Here is a 12,556-nt window from a genome sequence, read left to right on the forward strand (position 1 = left end):
ACAATACATCAAATCGCAACATGGTCTGTGAATATTAAAACACAAAAGACTGCTATATGTATAATCTCTGTGACTTTGTGAATCGGTGTGAATGAGCTTTGCCGTTCCGTCTACTACATACTCAACTATGCATGACGCTCATGATGTTTTCAGTGTCTCACAAACAATACAAGGACATGAATACATGAACATTTCCAGAGCTGCTCTGAGAGATGAGCTCCTAATGAGCATTTTCATCATTTTATTTGAGAAAAACCATTGTCAAATGCATTATTAAACGGACTTCACTACAACCCGTCAAAATGAAAGTTTGGTTTAACTAATGTTAGAAGAAATTATGACAGAAATGTATTATTATTGTTGGCCTACAATATAATACACTTCTTATAATAATATTAACAACAATAATAATACAATTTTGTCCATGGTTTAATTGAGTAAATCTGTATTGCAGCACTTAAATAACACAAAAATAAAAGGATAAACAACTTTTATTTGATTACCACCGTTTTTGCTAATATATTTGTATTAAATCATAAACAGAAAATGAATTTTCTGAATTAAATGCATTTCATAGAACTCTATTATTCTTGAACATTTTAATAAACTATTAATGATAAAAATAAGTTGTTAAAGGAGTAGTTCACTTTAAAATGAAAATTACCCTATGATTTACTCACCATCAAGCCATCCTAGATGTATATGACTATCTGAGTTATATTAATAAACCCGAAGCCGTGTGGAGCACTTTTATGATGGATGGATGCACTTTTTTGAGCTTCAAACTAATGGTTGTAATCCACTGCCATTATTAAGCTCGGAAGCGTCAGGGAGTTTATTAATATCAGAGGCTCCCTTCACCTCTGTACAGAGAAAACGTTATCAAAATGATTCCAGTTTGCATGGATACGCGGAAGCGCTAAAAAAATTCTGTATTATGCTGTCAGACAAGTAATTTGGTGAGGTCAATTTGTAAAGAAAGACTACCCGCCTGCGCACTGCACACATATATATTCAAACTCGCATACCTATTGACTAAACACGTAATATGCATGTGCATGCTGTCACCGCTTTCACAAATTCACATTTTTGAAGTTGACACAAAGTTTTGTTTTGTGCAGATGAGCCCCTAAGTTAATAGCTAAGGATCTTTGCAATGGAAGTGAATCAATCAAAACTAACTTTAGCTGGACAATAACTTTATTATAGAGCTGCTGTAAAGCTGGTACTTTAATTTCCTATTGTCACTGTAAAGCTGCTTTAAAACAATCCATTTTGTTAAAAGCGCTATATAAATAAAGGTGACTTGACTTGACTTAACATAACTCAGATTGTATTCGTCTGAAAGATGAAAGTCATCTACACCTAGGATGGCTTGAGGGTGAAATCATGGGCTAATTTTCATTTTAAGGTGAACTTCTCCTTTAATCTAATTCATAATCAATTATTGATATTAGTTTCAGACTAATTGCTTGTCGTTGGAATCTTATCACACATTGTGTCTGTTAGGACACATTTTGTGTGAGTCATTCACCGTTATACAGTGGGAACATGGCGTCACACACTTTCTATATATCTCAACCCTGGCATGATGTACAAAATTTTCACAAACACAGGATTTCAACGTGCATTTCTGAAAAGACTAAAATGTGAAAACATTCATGATATATTAATGTCAATATGATACGTCGCTATTGTGATGTATATCTGAGTGAAACGGCCTCTGGGACAAGAACAAATGTAGGGCGGGACTTAATGTTGTCCGTGGGGAATTTATTGGATGGTTGTGGTTTGCTATTGGTGGATCTCATGTGAGTGACAGATAGCCCCAGCCTCACGCCCAGCCCCACCAGCCTCACGCCCAGCCCCAACCTCACGTAAACACGTGATCAGAGAACTTCAGAGAAGTTTTTATTTTGATTAAAGATTACTGGCGCACATGAATTTAACAAAATAATGATGTGCATGGATAAATCATTTAGAATAAATATTGCAATATTCAATAAAAACAAGATTTGGCAATTTTGATTTCATGGTGACTTTAAGGAACTGGACACAGTTTTCAGTCCTGCAGTACTAGTGTAGTAATTAGGATACAGAATTACTGAACTTTTAAGGGCTTCTCTGTAACTTATATTCTTTGAGTGTGTTTATGAGATTGATTAAACACAATGTGTATGGCAACCCACATGAAAATTATGATGTGATAATTATGATGTAGTTTTACTGCAGTTATTAATGGTGTTGTCCTGATTCTCTGTAACTTATATTCTTTGAGTGTCTGTCTGAGACTGACATCTAGTGGACGTTTTATTATCTGTGACTTTCCAGACTTCCAGACATTTGCACACGTCACTAAAACAAAGATCCAGGAAACAGGAAACACGTGAGTTCAGAGAAACTGAAACTGTAGTTGAGCTGTTGTGTGTTTGTGTCTCTTTATTCACGCAGTAAAATGGCAGAAGCCAGAATTACTCAGGATGAATTCATGTGTTCGGTGTGTCTGGATCTCCTGAAGCATCCAGTGGCCCTTCCCTGTGGACACAGTTACTGTAAGATCTGTATTACAGACTTCTGGGATCAGGAGAATAAGAAGAGAGTCTACAGCTGTCCTCAGTGCAGACAGACCTTCAGTCCAAGACCTGCTTTAGCTAAAAACACCATTCTGGCTGAAATGGTGGAGAAACTGAAGAAGACTAAACTTGCTGCTGACTGTTACGCTGGAGCTGGAGATGTGCAGTGTGACGTCTGTACTGGAAGAAAACACAAAGCCGTCAAGTCCTGTCTGGTGTGTCTGGAGTCTTACTGTCAGAATCACCTTGAACAACATGAGAGTTGGTTTAAAGGAAAGAGACACAATCTGACTGATGCCACTGGACGACTGCTGGAGATGATCTGTCAGAAACACGACAAGCTCCTTGATGTTTTCTGCCGCACTGATCAGAAGTGTATATGTGTGCTGTGTTCGATGGATGAACATAAAAACCACGACACTGTATCAGCTGCAGCTCAGAGGACAGAGAAACAGGTATGAACTTAAAGAGATGCACTATGCTCATTTACAGGTTTATAATTTTGTTTATGGAATCTACTAGAATACATTTTCATAATTTAATGTCTACTTTTAAGTTTCAGTTTCTTTAAAACTCGCCTACTGAAAATGGCAGTCTGCTCTGATTGGTCAGCCGGTCCCAGTCTGTTGTGATTGGTCTACTGCTTAGAGTGTGTGTGTCGGAAATGTAACACGGCCTACCGTAAACAACGAGAATCAGCTGCGGAGATGCTGCAAACACTACTGTAACTACACTAAGTGTAGCTTCAGTTTTTCGGTAACACTTTATAATAACTGCACACTATTAACCACTCTTCGTGGGCTTCAGATTTAATTTGTAACTGAGATTTGGAGATCTGGATCCAGGGGGTGGGTGGGTTATACCTGGGTTTTTTTTATTTCTTGTTTTTATTTTTATTCATTTTGTTTTTTTTTTCTTGTTTTTTTATATTATGTTAATCATATGCTTCATTATATATACTTATGTATAGGTATGTATGTGAATATATATATATTTATACTCTATTTTTGTTGCTTGTATATACCTGTATGTATTGTCTTTCTAAAAGAAAAAATAAATAAAAATTAATCATTAGTTAAGCATTAGTAAACAGTTAATTCATCATATATAAAGCATTAATAGACATTAATAAGCAGTTTCTAAATATGGCTATAAATGCTTTTATAAGCATATCTATAATGTGTTTAATAATTGTATTTTCATAATTTATTAATGATCAATTTATCATTTTTAAATGAAGTATTGCATTATTTACAAACCAGTTATTTAGGTGTTGTCATTGATTCATAAGATCACTTAGAAAGTGTAAGTAAATGTAAAAAATGCAGGTAGTTATAAAGCATTTACAAAGGAGATATAAAAACTCAGTTATCTTCTAAATAAAAAAGGAAACAAACACACACAGTGATACAGAACATAGAAATATTTAACAGCCTTTAAATCTCCTTTGTAAACGCTTTACAAGGCATAACTAGCCCTCACTTTAGATGAGCTCACAAAAATAGTTAACTGACCACTACTAAATGCTTTATTACTACCATGAATTACAGTAGAAATACATGTTAGTAAAGCACTTATAACACACTAAGTAACTATTACTATATGTCTGAATAATAAGATGTATGAATATACATTTAAATCATTTATTAATCATTTACTTACACTTTCTAAGTGATCTTATGAACCACTGACAACTCCTAAATAACTGGTTTGTAAATAATGCAATACTTCATTTAGAAATGATAAATTGATCATTAATAAAGTATGAAAATACAATTATTAAACACATTATAGATATGCTTTTAAATCAAGAATTCAGCATTTATAACTGTATTTATAAACTGCTTATTAATGTCTATTAATGCTTTATAAACGATGAATTAACTGTTTACTAATGCTTAACTAATGATTAATAGCGTGCAGTTATTATAAAGTGTTACCAGTTTTTCTGTATCAGTTCAAACCTGTAATGAAATGACGAAGATGATTCAATTGCAAGTTCAAAGATATATTTATTAAAGTGAGCAGGTCAGAGACGGTGAGAGTGGTGAAACCAAATGTCCAGGGATGAATTGCACTTGGCAGCACAGGGACGCTGAGGACAGCCCGGAATTCCGATGGAGAATGACGGTGATGATGGTGATGAGCTCGATCCGGAAAACAGGAAGTATGTAGCGCGGGTGACAGAAGTGCAGGACGATGCGAACACACAAACTCCGACGACAGGCAGGATCACACAGGAAACAGGCAGGAATACACGGAACATCCAACAATGCTCTTCCAAAGACAAGGTGACAACAGAGAGACTAAATAGGGTGCGTTAATCAGCTGCAGCTGGTGAACTGATCAGCAGCAGTGATCAGCGGCTCCGCCCATACACACACACACACACACACACACTCAACAACAAGACGAGAGAGGAGACAGCGAATATACTGTGACAAAACCTGAGTCTGATAATGACAGCCAAGAAGAACAAGCTGATCAACCTGAACCACCTTCGCTTGCGTACTGAATTATGCTGTACGTTTCACAGTGGTGATTCTTTATTTAATACCTTTCTTACAACTGTGGTTTCTCGAGTTTGCCTGCCCATCCAGTCTTAATAGTTAATGGTAAATGAACTTGGCTTACAGTCCTCAACGGAGGCTTGGCTTGAGCTCAACCACCCAATAATGGTATGTAGAGGGAGAATGAGAGAAATGGAGGTGGCAATGGAGAAGTGGAGTGATGCCGGAAGAATTGTTGCTAGGATGGTGCAATGACTGCTGCTTATATATGCTCATAATGATGATTGACAGGACTGAATGATTAAGCTCCTCCCGAACCTGTGTTTGTAGCTTCATCTGACCTGCATCAAACTGCACAGTTCAGAAAGCAATTGTCATAAAAATAGTGAGAACCCAACAAAAGATTGTGGTTGTATACTGTTGAGGAATAGTGTTAAAAGTACATTTTAACCATCAAGTTAGTCTGCATTAGGAAGGCCATAAAAGGGGTTTAGATTTGGGGTGGTAAAAACAGTGTCTCTTGGACACACTCGAAAACACACTACTAACTAACTCAACCACCCCCTTTATTTAGCATATGCCTTAGGAAAGAATTCATTAATTGAGGAATATTGTGACGTGTCCGTTCCCGGAAGAAAACTCAAGACTACAATGGAGGCGTTTCAGGGAGTTCAGAAACACTGGCACTTATAAAGAGAATAAATGGAGCTTTGCAGAGCTTTTTCATGCTCAAACAGCAACATTACACACTAAAGAAAGATGAACATGGGAATGAAAGCATAAGGAATGTTTCATCTGTCCGTATATTGAAAGTCAATAGGTTCCAAAAGTTTCAATCATCAAAAAGGACATTAAAGTGGCATAAAAGAAATCCATACAACTCCAAGGGTGGAAATCTAAGGCTGCATCCGAAATCACATACTTTACTTCTATATAATAGGTGAAAATCAGTATTTGACAAAACTTAATAAACAGTACTCATAAAAGAATAGGCAAAAAGTACCCAGTTGACCTCCTACTTCCAGTGAGATTCTGAAGTGTGGATACAGTGGACACTTTATGAGGCCACAGGAGAAGATTTGTTAATGGAAGTGACGTGACACAACTGACGCTGGTAGGTCACGTGATAATGACAACATGGTGAATGTAGAACATCTGGATTACATTCACACTATAAAGAGCATACTTTTTTAGCAGTCACAAAGTAATTACTTATTTTAAAATAAGTACCTACTCAGTTGACGTCGATAGCCTCATGGGCAAGTGCGCAGACATGTAGTGGCGTTGCACTTCGGACGACCGGAGTTCGAGTCCCGGTTTGTGGACCTTTTCCAATACCGTCTCCTCTCTCTTTCCCTCCCACCCCACCTCAAGATTAGAGAGTCGAACATACCTCACGTCTTCTGAAGCGACAAGAAAAAATCAAGTCTTGATGTGCATGAGCTAGTGAGGTTTGATGTTATTGACGTGTCATCATATTTAATTTGGGCTTTAGAAACAGCGACATTCTGTGTTCTGCAAGAGAAGTTTGGAAAGACATGAGGATCAGTAAACAATGAAATTTCTGAGTGAACTATTTCTATAAAACTAGGCAATGATGAAATAATACTGGCACTTATGAATGAACCTATAATTGTATCAAGCAAGATCTTTAACACCTCAGTCTCACCACTTCACTGATATTGGATTGATATCTGTTTACTTGATTTCTGGGATGTTTCTCCTGTTACTGGTTTGTCCTTTAGCACCAGCTGAAGGAGACGCAGAGGTCGTTCCAGCAGAGGATCCAGCAGAGAGAGAAAGATCTTCAGCAGCTGAGAGAGGCTGTGGCGTCTCATAAGGTGAGTCTGGAGAAGAAGAGAAGTTTGAGAAGTCTCAGTCAGGACTCACTGAAGCCACTGTGTGATTGTGATGTGTGTCCTAACAGCGCTCTGCACAGACAGCAGTGGAGGACAGTGAGAGGATCTTCACTGAGCTCATCCGCTCCATTGAGAGAAGCCGCTCTGAGGCGACACAGCGGATCAGAGATCAGGAAAAGACTGCAGTGAGTCGAGCTGAAGGACGACTGGAGCGACTGGAGCAGGAGATCAATGATCTGAGGAGGAGAGACGCTGTGCTGGAGCAGCTTTCACACACACAGGATCACATCCATTTCCTGCAGGTAACAGAGATCTAGAAGAACAGGGTCATAGTGGACTTGAGCAAGAGACTCACAGAGAAACATTTCATGAGAGCAGAATGAGCCGTTGACTGAAGTGTTGATCTGTGTGTTCGGTTGTTATATAATCATCAGTCAGACTCTCATCTGATCTTCTTCTTTTGAAAGAGATGCACTTAGAAATGCAGTTCAGCTCTGGAAATCTCTTAGAAAAACTCTTTTTTTCTGAAAGATATATTCAGCTTCCAGACACCAAGAGTTAACACACATTTGAACTTTTTTACCTCCTTTTTTTCCTGAATTCTGACATCATGGTGAAATCAGTGGACTAGTGATGGTAGCAAGTTTAGTAATGTTCACCAAAGTTGCATCAGATAATCTTCAAACTTGACACAATTGACAGTATTTTCATAATTGTTTGCCTTTAACACATGAAATGAATTTGACAGTTAAGTCCTCAAGCAGGAACTGAGGCTGTATATTAGCAATGCTTCAGCGTATTTAAAACCACAAAACCTGACCTTGGGATCGTGTCCTTAGAGTCCTTGTGAATTTCAGAGCCACTAACTGCTCAAAAGTTAGAAATAATGTTCAATCTACTCATTGCTTTTGAACTGCTTTTCCTGATCAAATCTACTCAACTCTGCCATGTGACGCAATTGATGCACTTGATCTGTTATATTTATGTTATTGCCAGATGTTTGATCATTCAAGAGTTTTCCTAAAACGTTCACATATAGTGTAAGTGTGAAAAGCAAGAACTTATAGCTGTAACATGATATAATGAATATGAGAAGAATGAAGCTGATGCTGTGAAAGTGCTGGATTGAGGAGAGTTACTAAAGATCAACAAGAGCCGCACAAATCTGACAGTAGTGCAGGTTATTGATGAAGTGTGGAGGTGATGAGATATTTTATTTCTGTTTTATGTAGAGTTTCCAGTCTCTCTCAGATCCTTGTGAATCTACAGACGTAAATGAAAATCCCTTCAGTTCTCTCTCCTCTTTTGATGGCGTGAGAGAATCTGTCCGTCAGCTGAAAGACAAACTGGAGGATTTCTGCAAAGAGGAGCTCAAGATCTCTGACAGAGGTAAAGTCCTGGAGATTCATCAGCTCTCAGAAATGATCCTCCATCATCTCATGTCATGTAGAAGATCATATTAGAAATGTCTTAGGAACTGATGCAGGAATCATTTTCTCTTGACATGATAATCACACTCTTCATGTCTGTTGATTTCCACAGTCACATTCACCAACATTCTTCCCAGAACCAGGAACGACTTTCTACAATGTAAGTCAAAGTCAAATGGGTACTGTGTGCTTTTACTGTCGGTGATTTGGCGTCCAGTGTAGACAGTGTACGACCTGCCAGTTTACACCAATGTGGCCAGATTATAATAGTCAATAGAATGTCTGTGGTGCCCCAACGACCTCCTAAGAGGGGTTTATGGGACATAATGATAATGATGATGACATGATGGCCAGAATAGATGGTGTCTCACTTCCATAGCAAAGGCTATTTACTTCAGTGTTACTTTCAGCTTTCTGTAGCGCAGCTGCTGAACTTCCTGTGAAAACAACTTCTGCATTTAGCATTCAGATTTTTTGATATGTTTTTTTTTTTCTTGTTCTTGTTTTCCATTGGAAAGATTAATATAAATGCTTCTTGTTTGCTGATTGGCTGCAATGTGTGATAAGCTACATCATTAAGATTTCAGTGCCAAATTTATAAAATGTTTATTTAACACTCATTAATTTAATTTCTATTCACATGGCTTTTTTTATCCTTGTGAAACTAATGATAATGATGTTTGAACTATCCAGTCAAATCTGTTATGTGGAATTCAATGAAATGCTTTTTACATTATATATAGTTAATAATAATAATAATAATGATAATAATAATAATATACACCAAAATATATATGTAGGAAAGGTATGTTGTTATGGGAAGAAGGAGGCGGTAACCGGCGAACATTTAACAAACTTTAATAATCCTAAAAATAAACCAACAACAAAACGAAAGTAAAGGCGGTAGCCCCTCACGGCGACATATAAACAAAAGATAACATAAAAGTCCAGGCCTGGTCCTGTCTCGTCCTTCACTGTCGTCGCTCCTCCTTTTATCCTTCCTTCCGAAGCTCCTCGGTGAGATACGATACGCTCATCACACCACTCTCACGGCCCTCGGCCTCGTCCTGCTCGCCACAATATATTATAAATAAAAATATATAATACACACCACCAATCAAAAGTTTGGGGTCAGTAAGGTTGTTACGTTCCTTAGGTGTTATTTGATATTTGTCTAGGGGTAAACGAGAGTATAACATTAAAAGAAGCGTCTGTGTGTCTCAAAATGAGGGTTGGGCAATTAAAGAAAAGGATACTGGGAAAACTCAAATACTCAAAAAAAAATAAAAAATTACAAAGTGTACAGTGCCAAAGGTGAAAATAAATCAATATTTACAAAGGAACAAATAACGATACAATTACAAGGTGGGAAGGAAATAAATAAATAAAGCAAAACGCAACTAAGTTTTACCACCTAAATTAACTATCAAAAGAAAATGTAGAAAAGAAAAATCTTCAACATAAACTCTCACTAAACTATGCTGATTAATCAGATTAACAAAACAAACAGGGGGTGGCACTCTCTCCTAAACCTACTGTGTTTAAAACAACAGGACGTCCTACGGGGTGCACAATGTATGTCATGTGACTTACTTACCTGCTCCCTCCTTCCCAGCCAACACGCAACGTGGCGACTTGAGAAGACAGAACAGTACAAATGCAAATATACACTTTACAACCACAATCCTAACAAAGAAGGTTTCAGTCAAATATCTAACACACAGTATACAAGGACTCTATTAACAATAGGTGCATTTCCATTACAGATTTGCGCAAAAATGTAGTGATTTTTTTTCTAAATGTCAACAAAAAAATATTGCGAAATGGTGGCGTTTTCATTAACCAATGTTATGCGACTAAAATGTCATTTTTTCCTCTCGCGATAAGTCATTCCAAAAATCATGGCGACGGATGTTAGTAGGTTTATGTATATCCCAGCCACTGCACTGGCCATTATTATTAATGGAAGGAGACGTGTGTTATTCAAGCATTCATGGTAAGGAAAGACCCTGACACTCGTGAGCGGCACATATGAGGTGTTTCTGGGTGTTTCTCCCTCATATCTGCTTCGAGGTCTTGATTGTGGCATTTCTTTGAGGTTTAGAATCCATTATTCCTGTAATTCTTTTGTCTTTTATGAAATTAATAAAGAACTCTGTTTCGTATTCTGTCCAAACATATCGCGTCAGGTGACTGTAAATGCGCAAAAACTGTTTCCATTGCAGTTTTGCTAAATATTTAATTTTCGAATTGCCTGAAAAACCACCTCATGCGAGCGTAAAAACATTTTTGCGATAAATGTGAGTTTTTGTGAAATTGATGTGTTTCCATTGGGCGTATTTTTAATGCAAATTTCAATTTGCGCAGTTTGGAGGGTAATGGAAACGCGGCTAGTGATAATCACAAAACAGAGCAACAAGCAGCAGCAATCGAGCAAACAGCAGAGTGAGCAAACAGCTGGCGACACAGAGGAGATGCGGGTGTTTAAACAGGGTGACATGAGGAGACTGGCAGAGTGAACTGGGGCATCATCTTCCCTGGTGAAAAATTATAGGCTGTGGCGCCAATGAAACCTGAAACACACAAAACAGCCTAACCACACAAACACATATACAACAAGCATTCCTCCGTATAGCGTACGTAACAAAGGTTTTTGATGTTTATGAAAGAAGTCTCTTCTGCTCACCAAGGCAGCATTTATTTGATCCAAAAAATGTCTTGATGGATGATGATAATGATGATTTGCACAGGATATCAGACAGATGATTCATAATTCCTGATTCTGATGTGTTTTCTCTCCATCAGATTCTCATCAGCTCACTCTGGATCTGAACACAGTGAATAAACGCCTCAGTCTGTCTGAGAGGAACAGAGTGATTACTAACACTTACCCAAAGCTTCAGTCGTATCCTGATCATCCAGGCAGATTTGATGATGTGCCTCAGGTGTTGTGTAGAGAGAGTGTGTGTGGATTCTGTTACTGGGAGATTGAGTGGAGTGGTGCGGTGTATATATCAGTGTCATATAAGAGCATCAGGAGGAAGGGGGACGGTGATGAGTGTGTGTTTGGACGTAATGATCAGTCCTGGAGTTTGTTCTGCACTCCCTCTAGTTACTCATTCAGACACAACAAGATAAAGACTAAACTCCCTGTAAAGCCCATCAACAGGAGAATAGGAGTGTATGTGGATCACAGTGGAGGAACTCTGTCCTTCTACAGCGTCTCTGGCACACTGAGCCTCATACACACAGTCCAGACCACATTCACTCACACACTCTATCCTGGGTTTTGGGTTAATCCTGGGTTTTGGGATGATTTTGAATCATCAGTGAAACTGTGTTGATAGGGTTGCCACCTTCAGGGCAAAATAAGGGACACCCATCTTTTCGGCAAACTGTGCAGTTGGCCTTAACACTAGAACTCCCAAGGCGGTCATTTTGACCGTTTTTAAATTTTACAGTGTAATGACTTTGTTAAAATAAAATAAATGTGGCAATAGGACTCTGACTTTTCCTAAATATGTGTATATTTTATTCTGACACTGTTATTTTATTAAAATCACAAAACACACAACAGTTCTGACTATTTCTACCTAGAATGACCATAGCGGTCATTTTGACCGCACGCATTATAAATATCATAAGTCCGCTACATTGCAAGTTTTGCGGAGGGACTTCATCACACGACTGGCGAGCGAACTTCGCTCCGACCACATGGAATCAAAAGCCATACAACTGGAGGAACTGCAAACAAAATAAAACCAAGGAGACTTGTGCCAAATGTCACAAAGTGTGTGGGAGCTGCACACGAAAGGCGGTGTTTACCTGTGTGGAATGTGCGTAAGCGTCAATGATGCGGGGTGTTTGCGCCGTTCAAATGGGCAGTTAACCTGATTTTGTTCGTTAATATTTTTTGTTCACTGAAACTAATCGTTCTAAAGCAGTTCGTTTTCTTGTTTAGCTAATGTTCAAGTTTTTTTTCTTAGCCTGTTTGTATACATTTTCACATTCATTTGAATTAAAATTTTGTGTCCTGTTTATTATTACCTATCATTGTATATCCATTTATTTTTAGATTTTGTATTGATTATTGAACTTATTTACAAACAAGGCTGTACTAAACGGTATGAAGCTTTGACGTTTCCTAACTTTTGTGCATGTCTATTCACGTGGTGAGTGTGGTG

General features: G+C 37.9%; 1 protein-coding gene across 1 annotated transcript; it reads left to right on the top strand.

Moving 5' to 3' along the window:
* Nucleotides 1-2,392: 2,392 nt before the first annotated feature.
* Nucleotides 2,393-11,874, top strand: LOC311081140 (tripartite motif-containing protein 16-like). Its single transcript, XM_084111552.1, has 6 exons — nt 2,393-3,028; nt 6,829-6,924; nt 7,011-7,244; nt 8,175-8,331; nt 8,485-8,532; nt 11,178-11,874. The coding sequence occupies exons 1-6, from the start codon at nt 2,456-2,458 to the stop codon at nt 11,714-11,716; spliced, it is 1,647 nt and encodes a 548-aa protein (XP_083967678.1). The 5' UTR covers nt 2,393-2,455; the 3' UTR covers nt 11,717-11,874.
* Nucleotides 11,875-12,556: the final 682 nt, after the last annotated feature.

This window comes from Abramis brama, assembly GCF_963993115.1.
Source record: "Abramis brama genome assembly, chromosome: 4".
NCBI lineage: Eukaryota > Metazoa > Chordata > Actinopteri > Cypriniformes > Leuciscidae > Abramis > Abramis brama.